Source organism: Aspergillus piperis (genome assembly GCF_003184755.1).
Source record: "Aspergillus piperis CBS 112811 unplaced genomic scaffold BO85scaffold_8, whole genome shotgun sequence".
In the NCBI taxonomy this organism is placed as follows: Eukaryota; Fungi; Ascomycota; class Eurotiomycetes; order Eurotiales; family Aspergillaceae; genus Aspergillus; species Aspergillus piperis.
Genome location: NW_020291598.1, coordinates 628,365 through 651,963, shown reverse-complemented (window position 1 = coordinate 651,963; position 23,599 = coordinate 628,365). Strand labels below are relative to the sequence as shown.

The 23,599-nt window shown below is 50.8% G+C and overlaps 6 protein-coding genes across 6 annotated transcripts; 2 read left to right on the top strand and 4 right to left on the bottom strand.

Annotated features, from left to right (window-relative positions):
- Positions 1-828: 828 nt before the first annotated feature.
- On the top strand, positions 829-1,766 carry BO85DRAFT_438142 (uncharacterized protein; the record flags this gene model as incomplete). Its single annotated transcript, XM_025658656.1, has 4 exons — positions 829-1,125; positions 1,234-1,271; positions 1,437-1,667; positions 1,697-1,766. The coding sequence occupies 4 exons, from the start codon at positions 829-831 to the stop codon at positions 1,764-1,766; spliced, it is 636 nt and encodes a 211-aa protein (XP_025515832.1).
- BO85DRAFT_449029 (RNA-binding ATPase activator ESF2) lies at positions 1,711-2,991 on the bottom strand. The gene has a single exon (XM_025660072.1). The coding sequence runs from the start codon at positions 2,925-2,927 to the stop codon at positions 1,866-1,868; it is 1,062 nt and encodes a 353-aa protein (XP_025515831.1). The 5' UTR covers positions 2,928-2,991; the 3' UTR covers positions 1,711-1,865.
- A 5,452-nt stretch (positions 2,992-8,443) lies between these two features.
- On the bottom strand, positions 8,444-10,147 carry BO85DRAFT_289383 (uncharacterized protein). Its single transcript, XM_025655251.1, has 3 exons — positions 9,933-10,147; positions 8,992-9,876; positions 8,444-8,939 (listed from the first exon to the last, which is right to left on the bottom strand). The coding sequence occupies exons 1-3, from the start codon at positions 9,942-9,944 to the stop codon at positions 8,838-8,840; spliced, it is 999 nt and encodes a 332-aa protein (XP_025515830.1). The 5' UTR covers positions 9,945-10,147; the 3' UTR covers positions 8,444-8,837.
- Positions 10,148-10,168: 21 nt separating this feature from the next.
- Positions 10,169-11,515, bottom strand: BO85DRAFT_449024 (haloacid dehalogenase, type II). Its single transcript, XM_025660071.1, has one exon. The coding sequence runs from the start codon at positions 11,156-11,158 to the stop codon at positions 10,352-10,354; it is 807 nt and encodes a 268-aa protein (XP_025515829.1). The 5' UTR covers positions 11,159-11,515; the 3' UTR covers positions 10,169-10,351.
- A 3,753-nt stretch (positions 11,516-15,268) lies between these two features.
- On the top strand, positions 15,269-19,588 carry BO85DRAFT_289348 (putative nuclear migration protein). Its single transcript, XM_025655250.1, has 2 exons — positions 15,269-18,442; positions 18,505-19,588. Exons 1-2 carry the CDS (start codon positions 15,421-15,423, stop codon positions 19,320-19,322), a joined length of 3,840 nt encoding a protein of 1,279 aa, XP_025515828.1. The 5' UTR covers positions 15,269-15,420; the 3' UTR covers positions 19,323-19,588.
- An 80-nt stretch (positions 19,589-19,668) lies between these two features.
- BO85DRAFT_519810 (cytochrome b5-like heme/steroid binding domain-containing protein) lies at positions 19,669-20,145 on the bottom strand (the record flags this gene model as incomplete). The annotated part of the gene is made up of 2 exons (XM_025665078.1): positions 19,669-19,746; positions 19,969-20,145. The coding sequence occupies 2 exons, from the start codon at positions 20,143-20,145 to the stop codon at positions 19,669-19,671; spliced, it is 255 nt and encodes an 84-aa protein (XP_025515827.1).
- Positions 20,146-23,599: the final 3,454 nt, after the last annotated feature.

Below are 23,599 nucleotides of genomic sequence, written 5' to 3'. Positions count from 1 at the left end.
TATACCAAGCACAAAATCAAGCTGCAGTCAGCGGTTCGGCAGCACTTGAGATATTTGAAGCCCTTTCTTATCTATAAGACCCGCAAGAAGAATATAAGGGGTTCACTGAGAATACTACTGGGCTAGTCCAAGAGTCTGGATATACTCCCTGCCTTGTGCTCCAGCACTCTGGATAAAGCACCTGATAGTACCATCTGGTTCATAAATACAACTCGAACAAGATGTAGCTGTACATAATCAAAACCTACCCAGCCCCCCCTGGCTGTTATCCCCTCGAAGTCCTTCTATTACTCACTGGGCTTTACAGCATGGCCGTACATGTTTCAAAACTCTGAACAATCAAGATCAAAAACTGGGGTTTAGCGATTGGATCACGCGTGATAGGCCGCCAATCGCATGCGAAGCGGAAGCATGAGTGGACAAGCATCCTCAGAAACCTATCGAGACTTTACAGAAATTAGTATTCTGTTCTTTGCGGATCCAACATTCCTTACAACCTGAGTGGTTGTTTTGATTTGTTGAGTTCTGATGAGGCACATTATTTATTGGACAGAAGCTCTGGGACTTTACTATCAGTATAGTGGTTGTTGGTCTTCTTTAATCTGCTTATGACAGCAACACCTTCTTTCATTACTCGGAATACATATTCTAATGGCTATCTTGACTATACTCTATGACACCTTGGACGCTTCCCACCTGAGTCCCGATCAGCTGGCGTCTCACAGAAATCACCTGGTCTCAATCGAATCCTTTCAAAAGCACATTCTTTCTCAGTTGATCTATGACACGATCATTGCTACCCAAATGAGATCACGGCTCAAGTGATTGATGGCGCAGCATGCTTCGGCTATCTTGACCACAAGAGAGTATCCAAAGACGTTGCTTCCATACACGCATGTGGCTGTGACAACGTTTCGCAAAGCCCACGATATGCCAAAGGACAGGAACACGGACACCCCCACAAAGGCAAGAAACCGTGGTCGGCAGCATGCAGACGCGCCCTCGCCCCCAGAACCCAAACATCGCCGCAAGTCCACACCCGAACCCACACTAGATAAACCAGACATAACAGACCATGATGTCAAAAAGAACAAGATCTCCTGCTTTATATACACACCGGCCCATGTAAGAACAGATTAGCGTGTATGCATGCAGAACCAATTATGGGATAATAAGCCAGTTACTCCACGAATGCCCAAAGAAACAGAAATAAAGAATAACTTATCAATCCAGGTTAGCTGGACTTTGCGGACGCTACTGGTATCGGGAGGGTAAGCTAGGGTTGTAGGCAGGGTATCTTTATGCTTTGACATGGTCATGAGGAGCAATCTCAATCTAAGGTATAAAGAAAAGAAGACCAGGTGGAAACCCTCCTCCTTCTGTATAGGCAGCCAAGGAGCAAAGATCTATATCTAGTCTGAAGAAGCCTTCCACAGGATCACTGATACCTTCGATGACGAGACCTGCCTAACTTATTTACTTCGAGGTAGTCCCAAGTTGCGGGCCCTGTTAAGTAATTTGCAGCAGGAGGTTTTTGAGTTGAACGAGAAGTCAATCGTGTGGTGTACGGGACCTTCTCAGCAGATGTACATGGCTGCCGCCCTACACCACGCCCATATTGACTGCCAGGTGTACCACTCGGAGCTCACTGTCAAAGAACGGATGGAGTTAGTTAATACTTTTACCACCAAACCAGACGAATGCATGGTGTTAATATGCAGTTATTACGTCAATTCTGCTGGTCCGAATCTTCAACACTAGCCTAGTATACACCACCATATCCATAGACCAATAAACAAGACAATAGGGATATCTATTAACCAAGAAAAAGAAAGCCTAGACTACATAAACGAGAATAGAGTAGATCAGAAAATCTTCCCCAACACCCTCTTCGTATCATCTCCCAACTTCCCCGGATCCTCCACACTCTTATCCCTCCCCAACTTAACCTCATTCTGCTTAAACACCATCCTAACATCCTTCGCACTATCCTTCTTCTTCTTCCCCTTCTCCTCATTCTTCTTCTGAATCCCCTCGATAACCTTGCCCTTCTCATACCCCTCCAAGAACACCTTATCCTCCTTCCGAGCCCTCGAATCCTCCACCCTCTTCCTCGCCTCCCTCTCCGACCTCTCCCTCTGCACCTGTTCCATCAGATCCGCCCACCGGAACCCCTTCAAATACTTCATATTCCACACATCATCATGATACCACCCGCCCTTCTTACCCCCGATAATCGTCGCATTCAGCGTCTCCGCACAAATCTTCGCCGTCTTTTTCGACGCAAACTCAACCCATCCATCGGAGTACGTCTTCCGCTTATTGGATCTCCGACGAGGCGCACTAGCAGGGCGGACTTCAGGCGATAAGAACACCCTCGTAATAGGCCCGAACGACCGGGTCTCGAGGAGATTCTTGAGCGCAAACGGTTTCAGGTACGGAGGCAGAGAGGAGAAGTAAATCACCCCCGTTTTGTTCTTCTTCGGCGCCTTCTTGGCTTTGTCGAGAGGTTTCTTGCTTGTTGATTTCTTGGACGAGGATTCTTCTGTTGTTTCCGTTCTGGCGTCCAGGTAGTGGTCTTCGTCGTTATCACTCATCTCCTCCTCCTCATGATCGTCTTCATCCTCCGATCCAGCAGCAGCAGCCTGTTTCTTGCTCTTCTTGCTCCTCCCCTTCATAACCACCCTCTCATTCTCACTATCTCCCAACCCAACCCCATTATCCGAATCCTCATCCTCCGAATCATCGTTCAAGCCGTGTAGATCGCTCGTCGACTGCACTGTTGGTTGCGTGCGCCTCCGCTTCACGGCCCGGCCTTTGCTCTTTTCTTGCTCCGCCGCTTCGGAGTCGTAACCGCGGTCGTCGTGGCCGGATTCGTCGTCGCTTTCGACGATGTCGAGGAAGTCGTTGCGCTTGCGGGTGGTCATTATGCTAGATATATTCGTGTATCTTGTATATTGTGTATGTGAGGGGGAAAAAACTGAGAAAACCAGAAGTATTGGAAATTGGAGATGATTGCAGAGAAGTTGATCGAACGGGAACTTTTTTTGGGTGGTCTGTGCGCCGCGGTGGGTGGCCAATCGGAGGGGTGGATTTTCGGACTTCCTTTCACCTCCAGCATCTAGATACTTCGATGTGTGGAGGGGAGTGGTAGGTCGCAGATTGACTATTTGGAGTCTTGAAATGTACGAGGGTGATAGGTACAGAGGAAGTGGGGGGGGGGGGGGGGGGATGCTGAGTTTTGACGAGAGTGGAGGGGGAGGAGGGGAAGAGGCGCAGGACCTAAAGGGAGGAGGAGGTCCAAAGAGGCTTGGCCGGAAAAGATTCGACGGAAGAGGGGCAACCCCCAATTGTTGTTGTTGTTTTGGGAATGGTTCCAAGTTAAGGTCCCGAAGAATGAGAGGTGTACCCGGGAGAGGAGGAATCGAGGAAAATGGAAAAGAAAGAGGGAGAGAGGAAAAGTGAGAGAGAGAGAGAGAGAGAGAGCAGAGGATGGGAAGGATTCCAAGAAGTACAGAAAGAAATACTAGAAGGATGATGAGGGGATGGTATGGAGAGGGTAAAAGGGAAAATTAAAATGAGGAAGAATAAAATAAAATAGAAAATTAACTAAAAAGAAAAGAAAGGGCGAAAAAAAGGATGACTAGGATAGAGGGATGATAGATAATGAAGTAGCGGAGACGATGATCCCTGCTGGAGACCAACAACCGCGGTTTAGTTACAAGAGGTAAGTAGTAGTAAGAGGAAATCAATCAGTGGATGGGCTAGATCGGAACCAATGAATTACTAGAATCAATCTAACCGGACGAGACACAATTGGAGTTGGGATTGAAACGAAAAGATCGTAAGGTGATGATGGGAGAGAGAAAGCAGAGGCAACAATGATACAGTGTAGGCGAGATGGATGGAGTGAGAAGGGAGGAAGTTGCAGTAGGAGGAGGGGGGGTGGAAGTAAGTCAGGTAAAGTAAAGTCAAGTACACCGACCGAAGGAGGGGATAGGAAAGGTCACAGGATGACAGTTCTAAGGCAGGAGGCAGTCAAATCCGTCAGGTCATTAAGTTGAGTGAATGAGTGAGTGGCCAAATCAACTACCATACTACTGAAGGTAAGTAAGAAGGTAGCAATCTGGAGCTGGACAATGCTGCAACCCAAGACCCACGGGGGGTTGTGGAAACAAGTGGGAGGGTACGGTATGATACGGTCATTTTGCCTTGTATGGAAGTCTCCCGGTGGGTATCCGCTACTTTCAGGTAACAACAACCCCTCCTCTTCTCTCTCTTTCTCTCTTTCTTTTTTTTTTTTTTTTATTTATTTTCACTCTATCTCTCTTTCTCTCTCTTCTGTTCTCGTTCTGACTTAGATTCGAAGATTCTCATATAGATTACACTCTACCAAGTAAATTAGGGAATTGCAGGAGTTGACCGAACCTTCGCTGTTCTGATCATGCTGTTGTTACCGACCACGCACACTGGGAACGAACCAGTTTGAACCCGACAACCCATACAGTCAATCGAGATCAACCTAGAATCTAGACCATACTGTCTGACATGGGTATATTTTTGGGAAGGTATCTTTAGAATTGCATAGAAACGAACTACCTATTGCACTTGTCTATCTACAGAACCTTCCAAACGAACGACCAGCTTAGAGCTTGCTGCCTGCGACGCCTCGTGCTTTACATCATAAATCGGTCCCTGTCCCACCTGGATTGTTTTGTCCGCTGCTTACAGGACAAGGAGTTGCATTCAATTTGAGGTTCAGTCTTGAGATGGTTTCGGGTAGACACGATGTGGGTGCATGGAAACACTAAGTTCAAGGCTGGCTCCCCACAACAGACATAAGTCAGAACGGGCATAGTAAGTGGTAACAAATGGTATTCGCCCCGATTGCAGATTTGCAGATTGGATCAGGAGTCAGGAACAAGTTCCTTAGCTTTGAGTGTCCCTATGACGGAGGCACTAAGGAACAATTATTCGCCTGGCGCAAAGAGAAATCCAATGCGCATGTGTGCCAACAATTAACCCGCGATGGATGAAAGGCAAACCATACCACACTTGCTCATGCCGTGCCCAGGCGAGTAAAGCTAGATAATTGCTGGTGAACAAGAACCTTTTGCGCCACCAGGTAACTGCCCGAAGTTCTACCAAGGGACCAGAAAGGCAGTGCTCGATATGACGCCTTATGGAGCAAGCTACTCGTCTGTATGGACTAAAGTAGGTCCATGAGGACCCATCCATCCCGTGTAGCAGGAGGATTTTCACGGTTGACGATGCCCTAAGAGTCGCAAGTTCCACTCAAGTGCGACGGGGAGAAGGAAAGAACATTCCGCGCCCCCCTCTCTCCCCTGGGGAACCGGACTAAAACCAATCATCCTGATTATCGGGATTTTGTAAAAGTGTAACAAATTCGCCCAAGAGCCATTGTACTTGGGCTGCGAAGCGTCGTTGTTTGTCAAGCAGAAGTGCGTCGGAAACCTCAACGACCTCGGACAATGCTAGTGAGTTACGAGTATTCTATTAGTCATTATTTGCACACTATTGGGGAGTTAACCTTGATGTTCACCAGTAACAGATTCGTGGATATAGGTGCCCCCCAACATCGTAGAAGACTAGTAGCGTTCTCGAACAACGAAAAGGGGCTAGCTAAGTAGAACACAAGTCTCCATCGCCGCGGTATATGACGTTTGACAAATCGGCTTCCGGTCAGTCTTAGTTTGAGGATGGGAAATCCCTGGAGGCACCCTGGTGGGGAGGGGAAGGTATTGTCCTTTCCCCCTATTGCATCTGCAGCATAGGGAGATTTATCGGAAGCAAAAGGTCACCATTCATGAGCTAAAATGTTAGCCCCGTGAGACACACTAAATAGGTTAGGAGAGATCAACTGTTCGAGGTAGCACAGTATTGCATGTACCGTTGACCTTGAAAGAGACCTAATTGACTAGTAACACAGGGCTCTCCAACCTCGAAGACGATGTGAAATACTATACTTCGTAGTTAGTTAACTAACTAATAGCATATTCTGAACTTTGCTGGCTATCTGTTGGGTAATACTCGACTATTGTTGGAGGTAAGTGTACAGATCAAGTATCGGGCCGGTCCATAGCGCGAGAGTTGGACCTCCGGCCCTTCCTTTGAGCTAGAGCTTACTGCCTACAGCGACGCACTCAGAGTCAGTCCTCGAATCACTTCCATCCCATTGAGATTGTGCGGAGCGAGCAAGATCGAAAGAAAAACTTCCTCCGGTTGACCGGACTGAGAGCAGACAAACTCTTACCAAGCCACATTATAGGCGCGATCTTTTGAAGAAGAACCTACCGGCCTGCTCTTGATTCATCCTTCCTATTCGCTTGCTTGATTCTCCCATTAGTTACCTGTTCTGGTTTACCGCGAATGTGACCGGGTTTGGTTTTTTCGGCTACGGGAGGACAAACTGTAAATTCAACAAGAGAATAATGAATCCCCCTGGGATAAGCACACAAAACACACAAACACTACCACAACTAGGCATTAATGTCTCGTCGCAAGCAGAATCCCGCTTACTGTGTGCTATCTATCCGTTAAGCACCTTCCTTCTCGGGGGGTTCCAACCGTTGGTTGACATGTAGATTAATATGAATTAATCAACAACGAATCCACCAGGAACGCGAACCCATCGTGATGTGGCCTATCCCCTGGGACTTTGAAGCTATCCATCATTTTAAATAGCATCGCGAGTAATATCCCGGCCCCATTTCCTTCCACGTGGGTGGCTAAAGTAGCTCTCGGGGATTACTCAACTACTACTAAGTAGTAACTTACTGCTATCTAGTACTGTGTGGTTGATATCTAGTGGACGGCGGTCCGTGGTCCAGAATCCATCCTCCTCGGGGAAGTAAATCTGTCGGTCTTTTCATTCCCACTGAATCGCCGGGCCTGGTCATCTTCATGATAGGTAATCTGGAAGAAAATTCTGACACCGACGGGATGCCCGCTCCCTTCATTGGTGTGTCTGTGAGTCGTAGCCGACGCTACCGGCTTAGTCTTCGTCCCATCACAATCAAAGCTGACTCGCATGTCTTTCAACGGTGGATGGACCGCCGGCTAGTCCGGAACAGGTCAGATTCAGGTTTCCGTACCTGCTCCAGTCAAGAAAGCTATGAGTAATGGATAAGTCTTTTGGTTAAAGCTTTTTTTGATTTTATTTTTCTTCATCCTAATTATTATAACTTCCTCGATATGAAACGCTTAATAACTCTCAACAACAGTGGTATTGTGTAGAAAAACCAGTCGAGAATCCTTACAGTAGGAGCGGCAACACCATACATACTTAATGCTTAGTATAACCGCCAGTGCGTTTTACTTCCCTTTTCCCCTCTTCATCGGCCACCCTAGAACTACCGGCTGCATGACTTGCATGCACCCCATGAAGGACCTGCATCTATGTAGATAACTATCTTCGACCTCCACCCATCATGCATGACTTCTGGACCAACGCATGCAGCTTGCTGCTTGGGGATTATAATGGCCCTGGTTGCTAGAGAAACAGTGCAAAATCTGCGGCCAAGCATGCGAACGCATCAGGGGGGACAGCAGCGTAAGAAGCAGAGAGGGGAGAAGGGGAAACAAAGAAAAAAAAAAAAAAAAAAAAAAAAAAAAAGGACGTCCCATTTGCCTGGGTCACTAATTACCGGCTAGTGACTAGTATCGACTATTTACTAGGTAACCTGCCCACTTTGCACATGGCTTTGGATCCCCGTGCATCCTGACAGCTTCCACTTCCTAGTTTTTACCAACAGCTAACCTTGGTCGTTTCCTTCCCATTCCTCTCAACGTCAACGCCAGGTGTACTCTTCTACTGTCCGGATTTCCTCAAGAAACCATACTTATGTCCGGTGTCTCATTCATTCCCACTAAAAGAGCCCCCCCTATCCGTTGCCTCTGCATGGGTGAAGCAGAATCCGCCACATATCCTGCTTCTCCATACAAGCGAGTAATATAGTTCGAACCCCCTGAAAGAACCTCCGAAGAGAAAGGAAATTGTCGCGAATATCTAGTTCCTTCTAGACGCATTCTGGGTTGCTTCCTTCCCACCCACTTCTTTTTACGATAATATCGTGCCGAGCCCACCTTTGCCCCCTCACTCCTCAATTTTTATCCCATCCATTGTCTTGCATGCCGTCCACTAAGACAGAGCATAGCAGTCTCCGACCAGATGAAACCGATCTTCGAGTCCATCCTGACCGATCTTCGAAAAAAGCCTCGTGCCTGACAATCCTGTCCAGACCCGGATTGGGCATCTTGGCCGACGGCTTTTTGCCAAGGCAGTCTAGGAAGTAGACCACTGCTCTAGTCGGGCATCGTGCCTCGGGAGATGCGGATTAGTCTGCGAGGTCTTCTCTGCGTTAGACACGTCCCCCCGGCTTCAATTGCCTCTCCTCGTTAGATGGTCCCTCATCTGCCCCCTCGACTGCCCTGACTAGTAAAGTCTAATTACGGTCTTGAAGTCTAATACGCCGGCCAGTAGTTACATGATGACTGCATAACTACTTCCTTTCATTCATACTAAGTGACCAGTGTTCTTTAGTCTAACGGTCGCCTGTTTTGACAAAGTGATTGTTGCGTAACGCAATGCATGAGAAGCGTGGTCGTGGATTTTGTCCTTCACTTCTCCTTAAGCTAAGGAAAGAACGAGCAAAAACCGGAACCAGGACATGCTCTGTACGCGCAACAATCCCTTTCAATCTACATTTCTCGAAGCAACGCAGGGTTGGTAATATTTAAACCCATGTGATGCCGAACAGCGAGGCCCGATATCCGTGCAAATCTATCCACGCGCCACTGGTGATCATTACTATCCACTACGCCTCGAAGGGCAGGATGTCCGGGAATGGACCAGCCGGGATGATCGTCTGAGTACTGCCCGACCGCTTTCCAAGCGCCTTCAGATAGTTGAACTTGTACTGCTCAAGACTGTTAGCGATTGCCACCTTCCGACTATCACGGTTCACTTACTATGCCAAAGAAAGTGGTCTTCTTGAATGCTCCGCCTCGGGTACGCTGCGTTTCATCATGGTACAGTCGTCTATACCAACGGTCGAGGAGCGGATAATCATGTCGGATCATTTTCAGGTTGCAGCGGAAGATCAGGTAGTAGGCTACATCGAACCGACAAATGGTCGTGTACAGTCGGATGTCCGCCTCCGTGATATTCTCCCCAAACAGGTATGGTTGATGGCCTGGCTGTGCCAGATGCTGCTCAACGCGGTCCAGGGCCTCGAACAGTGGATACACATTCGCGTCATAAGCCTCCTGCGTTGTGGCGAACCCGGTTTTGTACACTCCATTGTTAATCTTGTGATACACCCACTCATTCATTGCGTCAATCTCTGACCTCAGATGTGCCGGGTAGAATCCCCCGCCAGGCCGGTTGGCCTCACGCAGCTCCTCCGGCAGAAGATGGTCGAACTCTGTGTAAAGCATCCTGATGATCTCGCCACTCTCGTTGTTCACGATCGTTTCCTTCCTCTTATCCCAGAGCATCGGAACGGTATAGCGTCCTTGATAGTCCGGCTGCGCCTTGAAATAGAATTGGCTCAACTTTGTGAACCCATACAAGGGATCTTTTTCTGCGGATCCCCATCGGCCAGAGAAGAACCAACCTTCGGGGCCCAGCTCGGGGTCCAGAACGACGAGCTGGATGATGTCCTCTAGGCCCTTGAGAAATCGAACCAGGTTGGTCCGGTGCGCCCACGGACATCCGTAGTTCAAGTATAGAACATAACGATCCCTTTCAGCAGGGAACTCTGCATCAGGATTCGATGATACAGTCGAGCGGAAGGCGGAATCCTTGCGTCGGAAGTGACCATCTGCATCAGCATGGCGATGCACTTGGGATTCCTGTCACAGCTTAGCTATCCCGTGTTCTAGAAACACTCATCAAAGACGATCTATACCTGTTCCGCCATATTGCTAACAATCGAATCAGATCAAAGCCGACAAGGTAATGGATATGTCAAGTCGCACCAGAAGATGAGCGCACTGCTTACAGTATCACCGTCCGAACTGTCAGTCAGCTTTTGTTTATGCACATCCTGAGGTCTGGGCGCTGACAAATCGCCACGATGATGACATCTTATGATGCGGGGCAGAGCTTGGAAAAATAAACCGAAGACTGAGCTATCGTCATTCCTAAAGCAAGCGCGTAGGGGGATATGCTAATGCCTGGATATAATGACAGGAAAGACTGCATCAGTAGAAAGGATGCTCGGGACAGTTTTTCAGGTGGTGCAGATGACATTGCAGGACCTTGTGCTCGACAAATGGCGTGCAAAACCAGCGCCTGGACACATATTCCACCCCCAAGAATTCAATCCTACAGCCTCGTTTCCTTCAGAACACCAAGTTGCTCAGCCACTCCAATCAGGCCGCTGTAGCCATGCTCGAGCCACAGGTCGACAAAACCCTCCTGTTTGGCTTCGGCAATCTGTTCAGAGGTGAAGGTTTCCTCCTGGGGCCGTTCGACGTAGATCGTCATGAAGCCTGCTTTCTTTGCCGCTTTGAGATCGTACAAATGTGCTGCTACCATACCACACTCACTGGGATCCAAGCCGAACCGCTTGGCTGCTCCATGATACGCTTGGAGGGCGGGCTTATAGGCTCCGAAGTGCTCAGCGCTGGCCACGTTCATAAAGGGCAATGACCCATGTCTCAAAAGATCTTCCAGAAGGGACACATTGCCGTTCGACAACGTACAAGTCTGGAAGCGACGGTTCAACAGCCTGAGGCCTTCGACCGAGTCTGACCAAGGCTCGAGGCGATGCCAACAGAGTGCAAGGTCCCACCGCTCTTCATCAGAGAAAATGTCGTGGAGACCGTACTGGTGGAGCAACTGCTGGATGGAACTATAATGATGTTCATCGACCGATACGAACGTCGATGATGGCTGAAAGTTTTTCGTAAACCGTCCATAGGACGCGCGCCATTCTTCCGCAATGGCCTGCCAGTCCTCAGGGGTCATGGACTGTACCCGCGCGCGGACGTCCGCTGGAAGCTGCTTTCCAGGATCGAGCAGAGCATGCTCAGCCGCTTTCATCAGGGCCCGAGTAACGCAGGAGCGCCATTCCACGACAGTGCCGAAGATGTCAAAGAATAGTACCTTTGGAAGTGGGCTGATCGACATGATGGGATGTATGATTTGACTCGTGTGGCGTACCTATCTAGCTGATGCAAGGTTCGGGTGTCACTGTCCGTGTTCCGTATTGCACAACGCCGCTGAAGGTGCCTGTCTGTCGGGACGTAATTTTAGAGCTTTGAATCTTGGCTAATGTGTGTACGGGGTACGGAGCAGATGCGTTCTATAGCGGTACTTCGCGGGTCTGTAAGATATGCACGCTGCGGTGTAGCAGAGAGGATGTCCGAAGGCGCCGACCGAGCTAAAAGCATCAACAACACTCCCTACTGATAATTCCACGGCTCTAGTCGTTTGCCTAACCTATCTAGATATATGAATCCCAGAATCCTTGGGGAAAGAAAGAGAAGAATTCAGCGACGATGAAGTCATGAGGGGAAAGAATGGCGAAGGCGAAGAAAGTGTGCTCCGGCAGAAACATCAGCCAAGAGTTCTGGCGATGCAAAGCATGCAAAACGATCGACTCTGTCTCTCTCCCATAGACCCTCCCCCTCCTTTCTCAGCTCTCTAACCCCCTCCTCTCTGTCCCGCATTCGAAAAGTAACGAGACTCTCATTACTTTCACTTGCCGTCCAGAGTTCGGATTAGACTCCCGGCTGGCTGATCTAACACGATTGTACAGAGACGGGAGAGGCAAAGAAAGTATCAAATGAGATTCCCCCCAACCCCACAAGCTGCGGTGATCCCTGGATCTATCACATTATCACCATCCATCGCTGCTTCAGGTTAATAGACAGGAAACTACGGGGTTACGTCTCACTGGAGGTCCGCGCATCGCTGGCCCTGCATTGAACGTTCACCGTTGGCTGACCAGGGTATCTTTTAGTTATCCTTTCCTGGATAAGTTAATGACAGCTGCAGCCCGATGATCCTTCAAACGGCGTGATCTTGGTCTGTCTAGGACCGGAATGCGACTCTCATCGGCTGTGCCAAGGAGGCCTCTTTGGTCTCCTAGTCTAGCCAGGAAGACACTATCTATGTGATCGCCTCTTTCGAAATGCGTTGTTAGTACTATGATAGTTGATCCTGGTGCTCTCTGGAGCGACGCGACAACATCCGAGACACCAGCCGGACCAGTCCAGACCAACCGCGGATGTTCTCCGGCGAGAGCCACTACTGGATATTAGGAGATTAACACCAGTATTATAGTTATTATTGTATACAACGATTTAATATGGACTGTCTAAGTATGATCCCTGTCTACTTCACACTGCAGCCTGCACAGCCGTTCAGGTAACGCACGGCCGACCTGTCAGGTCCGGTTTACCCCTGAGATGAAGGCCGGAAGGCGCAAATTCCAGTCCGTCTTGCCGCGTGGGTCGCCAAGCTTGAAGCCGGCGCAGACTACAGCCGATTAGACTGCAAGCCAATTGGCTTTGGTACGTAACTGCTCACGTTCTCTTAATTGAGCCAGGGACGAATGTCGGATGCTGATTTGACTGAACAATACCGGATTGATAACTAGATAGATACTAGCTGGCAACAAGTCCTTTTTGCTCCATTCGTTTACGATCTAACGCACATCATCGCCTTGCGTCACACGGACCGCGCGCGAAAGGTGATCGCAGACGGCAAACATCGATGGTCGCCAAGCCATTAAATGAATTCGATATGAATACATATCCACCCCAGAGGTCCGTGATGATTTGGTGACAGGAAAGGCGAGTTTACTATAGATCCCGTCCGTTGACGCAGAAGTGATCACGAGGAGACCTTTTCCCTCGCAGGCTGCCAACAGCAAGGAAGTCTGCAAAGGGTCATTCAGTCTCCCCGCCTCCCTGGTATGTAATTTCCGGACTGGAGACACTACCCAAAAGTTGAGCGCCGGGCCGTCTCCCAAGGTGGTCCTGAACCAGGGAACAGGGGAAATGATAAGTGGGGAGCTAAGCTGAACGGAAGCACCCAAGGATCCTTCCCGACTGTTCCTCTCGTGCACCCCTTCTGGTTTGTATTGGGCTCGGGAATCAACGAGCACAGGTAGTACTGTATGGAGTACAAAGCGCGGAAATTAAACGCCTCCCATGTGATTGTATGTCAGATGCTGTACTAGGTGCCCTTGACAACTGAACCACCAACTTCCGGGACGACCAACTTGATGACGGAACTCCGAGTCTACTCCGGGTCTGAAAGCAGATCGGGGGTAACAAGCGCTCCATCAGGACGTGACCGGGATGGTTTTCCTAAATATAAGTTGCGCAGCTTTTTCTGGGGCTGGTGAATGGATTCTGAAACATGGAGCACGGGCTTGTTGGAAAATCCATTGGTGGCTTTGAACAAGATGTTCTGAAGCCTCCCGCTCGCCATTCAATCATACGATTGGGGAGATGCAAACTTTCTTCGACGGCTAGTACATCCATCGTCGCGTCGGCTGGAGTCAGTCCCTGCAGGCTGGCCTTCACTTATCCCAGTGACTATTCAACATCCACTATCAAGACGCTCGCCCGGTATGACCGATAAATGGCAACGAGGCTACCAATATATCTTGGCCATCGGAGAGAAGTCATAATTAAGGCAATCTCACCAACCAGCAGGCGCAGAATCGAAATCGAGGAGAGGCGACGATCCCATTGAGTCCACCGGTGGACCCGACTAGTGACTGACACGAACTGCCGTCAAGTTCAAGTACTACGGTATCTAACGACCTTCGCCCGGCAGTCTTTGTGCCGGCCGTGTTTTTTTGGTCGACTTCGGTCGCGTTTTAGTCCACCTTAGCCTGGTCTTGTGGTTTTTTGCTTTTTCATTCAATTGGCTTATCTTTCTATTAATGCCAGTTTTATTTTTGTTGAATTATTTTTCTTTTTTCCATTTTTCCCTTCCTACTTCGTGCTGGGATTCCCTTGCCCCCTCCCATCGGATACACTTTCATCGGATTTGCACAAGAAAGTACAAAGTACACAGGGACGATCTTCAGCTTACCGTCCTCCTTTTGATTATATTGATTAGTTTTATTATAATTTTTTTTTCTTTGCCCCCCTCGCTTTTGCTTTCGCGTTTGCCATCCCCTGTTCCCGCGGTGTGCTAGGATCAATGCATGTCGCCTTGTTTCAGATTCGACTCGAGTCCCTTTTCCTTCTGTACTCCGTAGACAGGTATCACTGCCTCTTGTTATTTTTATTACACATTATTATTTCCTGCTCGGCTGCTTTCTTCCATTGGCTATGCTTTTCCACCGACGAGGGTTTGGCTGTTACCAGTCCGCCGGTCACCAGCCATTCATCTGCAATGGCGGCGGCCGATCCGTCGCACTGTCGGACACATCCTCTATCACTTGCCTATTGGATCGGGATCCTCGAGCCCAGCTGTGGCAAGCTCTAGTGGAGCCGCTCGGTGGTTTCTCTTCTCACTAGTCATTGGGTGCGTGGAGTTGGCCTTCGGTTCCCCATCTTCCCCCTAACGAACACCCCTGGACGAAGCTAATGCGCTAGTTTGCTCTGGTTCTGGCAGACAATAACTCCGCTGTCGAATGGGCCTACCTTTATCACTCATTTACTGGGCTAGCTGTCCCCCGCCCGATGTATGGGTCATGGACAAGGTTCTTTCGTGCAAGGCCCAGTTTAGCTCTTGAGCCGGTGTACTCCAAATCACTAGAGGGTGGCCTGGCAAACAATCTCCCCTTTCCCCTCAGATCCTTTGTCTAGACTTCCGCGCCTCTGGCAGGTAATAAAACTAAATATTTTGGGATCCGATTTCGCGACGCTGCTGCTTTCTTGATCGCCCTCCGATCCTGTTTCCCTCCATACATCCTGCCCCCCCTCCTCCCCATCCCCGCGTCAAGAGAGAGACCTTGACTCAGTTCATACTTTGCTCCCCCTCACTGGCCTCTCTTCCCTAGCACACTCATTCGCATTGACTCGCCTGCAGCCTGTGCATTGTGAAGGTGGCAAGCCTTGAACTCTGATTCGATCGCAGGTAAGTACCATCCTTGTTTCTGCATGCCTTATCTGGTCTCCAGCCCTACTTCCAACCGCGTCCCTTGGCGCTCGAAGCAGACACCATGTGCTGATCAGGTCTACCCTTTTGCGCCAGAAAGACTAGTAGCCACGACGCTTCAATATCTTTTGACGGGCGAACGGCTGGCACATTCAGACCTCGGCCAGTCGAGCTGGTCCTTGCTGGGGACGTCGAGGATCACAGCATATGTAAAGCTCATGGAAAACGCATGACGCGGTACTACAATCTTTGGTTGCTCAGTTGCAATTGAGGCGATGCGTTGAGCTGTCGAAACATCCACCGACCTTGGGCATACACACACAATGGCCACTGAGACCGTCTACTCAAGCCCTGCGGCGAGGGCCTTCCCGACGCCGTCTGCAACACCGCAAAGACCTCCTTCGATACACATTCGGGCAGATTCCTCCCCCGGCCTGTCGTCTTCGCCTAATTCCCTACCGATCCTGAATTTCTCGCCCGATGCCCGCAGTGACTATGAGGATACTGCTGACGAGGACAACTTGTCGCCACTAGATCCGCGGCGCTTCACACCTACACTACATGCCTCACTTGTTTCCGAAATTCTTTCTCTGCGGCGAGACGTGGAGGGTAAAGCAAAGGCAATTGATATACTCGAACGGACTCTAGACGAATCACGAACGGAGAACGAAGGTCTCACTGAACGTCTATCCAAGAGCACTAAGGAGTCTCGTTCGCTCAAGCATCAATTGCAGCTGCTGGAAGGTGGATCTTCGTCCGCCCTCACTGAGCTAGCACGAGAGCGTGATGAAGCCCTAGAAAACATTACAGATGTCCGTAAGAAGCTAGAACAAGCCCAGAAGAAAGCACGAAGCCGTGAAGAGGAGGTGGAGAGAACGGCACAGCTTTGGAACCGAGATAAAGATGCTTGGGAAGGCGAACGGAGAAACTTGGAACGAAAAGTGCATGTGGTGGAAGGGCGCCTGAAGGTCGTGTTGAGTGAGGTAGCCGCTGCTCAAGCAGCTGGCTCATTCCACTCAGCCCAGAATTCCGATGACTTTGAGCGTGATCGGACCGCAACATTGGTAGAAGTCGGGAAAGACAGCGACTCTGCAAGTGTTGACTCAAGAAGCAGTCAAGGGCATCGTCGGACCAGTGTCACAAGTGTGAGTGCTGACAGCGTCGATGAGACTGACTATCACAACGTGCGGTACTCCGTCGCGAGTGTAGCCACCGCCCATGGTCTTAAGAGCGAGGGGCTGAGCTTGGCTCAAGAGTTGGCATTTGACGAGGAAGACGAGTTCGAGTCCTTTGAACCCGATTTTGTACCAGAGTCGCCCGAGGCACTTCCAGAAGAACGGCCGGCTTCCGTTCACTCGCAGTTTTCTTGCACAATGGGCATGGGTGCCAAGGCGAGGAAAATCCTCGGTCTTTCTCTGACCAGTGCAGATGGCCATGGGTTCAAGGCTGATGGGGGCTCAGAGCCCAGTAGCCCTTTGAAAATGTCCACAACACCCTATGTGTACTGCGACGCAGGCATCCAGTATTCGCCTCCCCCGTCGCCCGTGTCACCATCAAAACCTGAACTACCGTCCGTGGAGCAGACTGCAGAGCACAGTGCTAGCAAAATTGCGAGCCACTATCAAGGTAAAGACAGTGGCACATCGGCGCTTACAATTGATATGGTATCGGCTTCCTGTCAAACTGTCGAAGACCTTCCCACTCCCCCATGGACTCCTAAGCTGGACGAGACACCGCAGCCCGCCCCAGAGGTGACCCCGATGGTGTCTGTGTCGGTACAGACGGTGCACACTCCTGTCGCACAGACAAATGACAAGGGAGTCAGTGCCTCGCCAAACGACATGGAGTCGCCCGAGATTGATATCCCAATGATCGCCATACACCCGCCACACTCGGAGCCCCCTTCGCCCCGAGGGAGCGTGGTTCTTCCACCCCAAACTAAGAGCGTTTCCTGCCAGGCTAACATCACTCCGAGCATCGACAGTCGAACTATTGGCATCCAGACAGAAGAGATTCGGATTGATCAAAGGCCTGTCAAGTTACCAGCGAGTCTACTCCCATCAGCGATACCCGACCTCCCACTGGGCGAAGATGCCCAGGATCCTCCTATCCAGCCGTATCATGCCCCTCCTCCAAGATCAAAGAGACGTGAAAGCAAAGCATCTGTACGCACCAAGCCAGCCGAGCCAGTGCAAGCCTATCCGGGAAACAATGACAACGGTCCACTGGCTGAGGGGTCCAAGTCAGAACACAAGCGGCCTCTACGATCTAGTAGCCTCTTTGCTGGTTTCGATCAAGCGAGTGATGAAGAGACCCCTGTGCAGCCTAAGGACGTTTTCACTGACGATGATTTCTTGAACCGGCCATTTGCGTCGTATACCTTGAAGAGAGGAAAGCTCGTCTCTACGCACGGACGTCCTAGCTTGGACGAGTCTCCTCTTCCGGAAATTGACGAGCATCTACGAGAAGCCGAGGCTGATTTGGCAGAAGCATCGATTGACCCAGGCTCAAAGGAGGTAGTTGGACCATCTTCGTGGACTCAGCGTTTCGGCATTGGAGCTTCCGGGGCAAGGCAGCAGGATATCCGTAAAACAGCCATGATCTCCAACGGGGCAGCAGCACATCGGATACCTCGCGAGCGGAGCCCCAGCGAGCCGAGTATGGAGAGTGGTAATGGTGCTCATGGCATTGCACCTCCCATTCCTGTGCCGATGCGGTTCAGTTCCAGGAAATTCCCCGGCGGGAGCGACGGACGGCAGAGTCCAACACCGTCCAATCCTCGCAACTTCTCGGATCGAGGAAGACCGTCTATTGTTCGACGTCCGACCCTGCGCAGAGTTCGGTCTGCGGCTGCCATGTCGCATGTAGATCCGCATGATCGTCCCGGAAGCCGCTCGTCGCCAACCATGTCCTCATCGTCCTGTGGGCCAGACAGTCCCCAGCATCCACCCCTTCCCTACGACGACATCACTGCGCCTCCAGGTAAACGAGCTGTCCAAAGGGGATCGATCCGCCCACCGACAGCGTCTCGCCCCTTTGCGCACGGACGGCAGGACTCTACAGCCACCATTGTCCAACCCACAAGCGTTGTCGACGCGATTGCACAGACAATGGTCGGGGAGTGGATGTACAAGTACATCCGGAGACGGAGGTCGTTTGGGGGTGTCGGCGAGCCGAAGGACAACTGGGATGGGCGGAATGCAGAAGAAGTATCTGCAAATATCACCAACAGCGGCGCAAGACACAAGCGATGGGTCTGGCTGGCGCCGTATGAGCGGGCAGTTATGTGGAGCAGCAAGCAACCGACCAGCGGGCCAGCCCTGTTGGGTAAGAGCGGTAAGAAATGTAAGTCATCCTCTTCGTATTACTTATCTAACCTTAGTTTATTCATACTGACCCTAATCTAGTGGTTATCCAATCCGTCCTTGATGTCAAGGATGACAATCCGCTGCCTAAAGGCTTCAACCCTCAAAACCAATTCAATCGGTCGATTTTGATCTTAACACCTCAGCGTGCCCTCAAGTTCACCGCCTCTAGCATTGAGCGGCACTATGTCTGGCTGACTGCACTGTCATTCCTGAGTCACTCTTCCATGGGTCTCCATGACCTTGATTCCCTACCTCCAGTCCCGCAGGAGGAACTCGCATCACCCACCCACGCGGCCACGTTGCGCCGTAACCCAATCCGAGACTCTATCCGAATCGCCAAGGGCCGCCCACGCCCACGACCCAAGGGAAAACGATCCCTTCTCAGTCAACCGGAGCCTGTGCCTGAACTACCCCCTGCATTAGAAGCCGCCGAGTCGATGGATGCTGCAGACCCGCCGACAGTGCCACGGTTCTCGAATCATGCGCGTAAGCGCAGCAACACTTCTCCCCGCATGCCGATCATCCGCAGCTTCTCAAGTCAGGCTACCATGCCCTCAGCGACGTCGACGCGCGGCTCCTCAGACACTTACGGTCCTGTAGTGCCATACGCCAACGGCAGCCTGGCCAGCGTCAGTCGCCGCACGTCCGAAACCAGTGTGCGGACTGGTAACTTCTTCGACGCCATTGGCACGGTCCGTATGGAGGCGTTCATCGACCAAACAAATGGATACAAGGGCCCGCGGTCTGCGCGACACAGTCGAAAGGGGTCGAGCGCCTGGAGCGCAAACCAAGAGCTGGACTCGCCATACGCAGAGGGCCGCGGGCATCTCCGGCATGATCCGTTCGGAGAATTCTGAAAGGGCAGGCCCAAATTATAACGCATTCCAAGCCCACATGATTTTTAAGTGGATGCTATAGTTATCTGTATTTTGGATTTATCAAAGCACTTTGGAACAAGTGCTCGCCGGCTATGGATACCACACTTTGCTCGTTCGTTATATTGGCGGGAATAGTATTTAGCTAGTTAGTTAGCTATTATTTAATGTTATTAGTAATAGACGGTCTAAGACTGTTTGAACCATGAGCAGTCTCCCCCTCCAAGCAGCATCATCATCCCGACATCTAAAGTGTATATGCGTGACCAAACTTCAACAGCATAGATCCCCATTCCAACAAGACAAATAGACAATAAACCCCGATATCTCACAGCTTCGCCGCCTCCTTAACCTCCCCAATCTTCAACTTGGGCGTATACTTCTTCAGCACGCCCTCATTGTGATACTACAACAGGGAAGAAGAACATATGATGTTAGCATCTGCAGTATCCCAACATAATTCCAAATCCAAAAGTGCAAGTCCAGCACAGAAATAATACAGAAAAGGCAGCTATCAAAAAACAGCAACAAGCAACCCAGACGGCGTAGAACATGATAAAGGGCAGAGAAGAGTGTTAAAAAAAGATATAAAGAAAGAAAGAAAGAAAGTGAAAAAACACAAACGCACCTTCCAAAACTGCTTCGAAGCATCCTTTCCCGCTACCCTTTTCAAGATCTTCGCGCCACCGGGATGCTCATCGACGAACTTGGTGACGTCGTAGACGCTGTTGTCGATGATGATGTACATTCCCTTGTCGGGATTGTTGTGCGTGGATACGTCGGCCGGGGTGAATGTTTGGGACATTTTTATTCTTTTATTTTTTTTCGCTTTTCGCGATTCCTTTGTTTTTGTTCTTGTTTTGGTTTGGTAGTTTGGTGAGAGGATAAAGGTGGTGGTGGTGGATGTTGAATAGCGGTGATTGTTGGTAGAGTGGATAGTCTGGAATCTGGAATCCGGGGTCGGAAAGTTGGGTGGTTTAAGTTGGCGGCGCGGGCGGAGGTGATGCGAAGATGCCGAGGTTGGTTTGGGGGTAAAAGCCGCGGTCGGTTTGTCGTGTGTTGCAATCCGCGGGTTGTGATTGGGTCACGGCTGTGCAACTACAAGTATTGCGGGAATTACCTTACTACGTACTATGGGACCATAGGCTAGATACTTAAGATGGCAAGTACATGTACATGCATGCATACATACATTATAGTTTGCTAGCTGTTCATTTGGTATCAACATTTATAAAGAATAGTTCTACTATATTCTCTCGCATCCTCAATTCCGACTCTTTTCGCCCGCCGCGCCTTGCCCCTTCGCCATCTTCTTCTCCAATCCCAGCGTTTCCAGATCCTTCTTCTTGTAATAGTGTGGCGCCACCTCGACCAGCCACTCCGCCTGCAATGGCATGTTGCTACGCATGTACTCCTTGCTGGTCAGCACCAGCTCGAAGTAGATCACCCACCGTGGGTTGACTTCAAACAGCGTGCTGGATGGGTGGAGGTACACCGTCTGTCCATTCTTCACTGTGCGATAGCTGTCGCCACCACGCTGCAGTCGCGCCGCGTTGGGGAAGAATCCGGCCGTAATGGCCTTCTGGATCGGCTGCAGATTGTTAGAGCCGCAAGTGCTCACAGAAACCTCGACTCGATCGCATAGCTTCGCGAGCTGGTCGCGGACATCGCGCGCCCGTGTCAGACTCCGTTGCTGGAGGAAGTTCTCCTTGGCCCAGACATAGCTGAAGTCGGAGTCAACCCATTGATTCCAGATATTGAGCAACGTGAGATGATCGCCACCATCTTTGATGGTGAAGCGATTCCGCGCGCTGTCCGCGTGGATCTTCTTGTCCTTGGGTCGGAAGAAGAGCGCACTCGCCTCGCCCAACATCGACACGATGGACAGCACTTCTTCCACGCAGCCGTACTTGTCGGCTGCTAGAATCGCCTTGGCCAGCATGGGATCCGTTGGGAATTCGGCCATCTGTCGCCCGATCTTGGTCAGCTCGCCTCGATCGTTCAGCGCCCCCAACGCATATAGCTGCTCCAGGGCACGAATGATTGTCTCTGCTGGAGGAGGGTCCATGAAGTCGAAGTCCAACAGCTGGTCAATTCCCAGGGACTTCAGCATCAGAATGACACTGCTTAGGTTGGTCCGTTGGATCTCGGGCGTTGTGCTTTCCTCCAACTCATTGTAGTAAGCCCACTTAGTATAGAGTCGGAAACACTTGCCAGGGCCGACACGTCCAGCACGACCGGCTCTTTGGTTAGCGGAAGCTCGCGAGCAGGGAGTCACAACTAAACTTTCCATACCCGTCCGTGGGTTGAAGACGTTCTCCTTGACAAAGCCTGGGTCAATCACGTAGACAATGCCATCGATAGTCAAACTGGTTTCAGCAATGTTCGTTGCCAACACGACCTTCCGTGCCTTTGGCGGCGTCGGCTCGAAGATCTTAGTCTGTAGCTCAGACGGAAGGTTGGCGTAAATTGGACATATAATCATTTCGGGTATCTTGTTCCCTAATTTTCGCGATGTTTCCTGGAGACTCTGTTCCGCCGCCTCAATCTCTTCTTGACCTGTCAAGAAGACGAGGATATCTCCAGGACCCTGAGTGACATGAATTTGGAAGACCGTCGTGATGGCCGCAGCCAGGTAATTCGCTTCGGGCTGAGATGTGTAATGGATATCAACAGGGTACCGACGACCAGGGATATTGAAAATCGGAGCGTCATCGAAATACTGCTGGAACTTCTGGGCATCCATCGTGGCGGAGGAGATCAGCAGTTTGAGATCTGGCCGTGCCTTCGCAATATCCTTCAAGAGACCACAGGCGATATCCGTGGGCACCGTTCGCTCGTGGGCCTCATCGATCATCAATGCGGAGTACTGGCCGAGATCGGGCTCTGTCAAAAGCTCACGCAGCAACATACCATCCGTCATGTACTTGAGCACTGTCTTGTCGCTGGTGTTGTCCTCGAATCGAATGGCATAGCCAACCTCGTTCCCCAGCTTCACCCCCATCTCTTCCGCCACTCGAGAAGCCACACTCATGGCAGCAACCCGACGCGGTTGTGTACATCCGACCTTCATGCCGCCCTTGGTGAATCCAGCCTCGTGAAGGTACTGCGGAATCTGCGTCGTCTTACCCGAACCAGTCTCTCCCACGATAATCAAGACCTGATGGTCGTGCACTGCCTGGATGATCTGATCTCGAAATTGGTAGATGGGCAGGCTCTTCCGCGTGTCCTCCATCGACTGTGCCTTCTTCTCGGCCGCATCAATCTGCTCTTGAAGCCTGCGCTGCTCCTGCGTCATAGGCTTTCGAGTGCCTTCCATCTTGGCATCCACAACGAAGTTGATCTTCTGCGAATCGTCAAACACGTACTCATAGTCGCCCTCGTCAACGAATTCGGCCCGGTTGATCTGTGCCTTAGCCTTGGCTGTCTGCTCCATCTCCCATTCTTCGTGCTCCGTAATGAACCGCTCCTGACCAGCGTCATCGCGATCCACATAACGCTTGTAGAGCGCGTCTTCCTTCTTCTTCCGATCGATTTTGCCCTTCTCTGTGATATAGTCCTCGGGCATCATATAACCATCGCGATAGTCATCAATCCGCAACCGCTCCTCCGCAATCCGCAGAACTTCTCGGTTACGCGCGAACTCCTCCTTCTCCTTACGGGTCAAATGGGGATTATCACGCAACTCTGCCGTCTCCTCGGCGACCTGTCGGCGCAAGAGGGCCAAGCGCTCCGTCTCACGTTTCTTCAAATACTCCTGTCGCGAGCGCATCCTTAAGTCAGGCATGACAGCCGCCCGCGCAGACGCATCATCTGCCAATGCTCGTCGCCGCGCAGCCTCACCAGACCTTGTCCGATCCTCGACGATCTTCTTCGTCTTGCCATCATCCTTCTTAGCAAGGCGTTTCGCGAACTCATCTCGTTCCTCCAGGTCGCGTTTCCGGTCTTGTTCCTTCTTCGTCTCTGGATCCAATTCTTCAGAGGCATTCGACCGCGGCGACGCTGATCCATCCTCCAACCGAGTCCGTTTGGAAGGCGACTCCTCAAAATCACCCGTCTGCTCCTCATCCTCGTATAGCTCATCTTCAGGTATCTCCTCATCTCCCCAGCGATCATCAAAGTCATCGGCATTCCGTCGCCGTACCTTCTTCGTACGGGGCCGGTCGCGAGATTCTTCTTCCCGACTGCGATCGCGTTTGCGGCTATCATCCTTCTCCCAGCGGCTGCGACCGCTCTCGCTGTCCTTGCCGCTCCTTCCA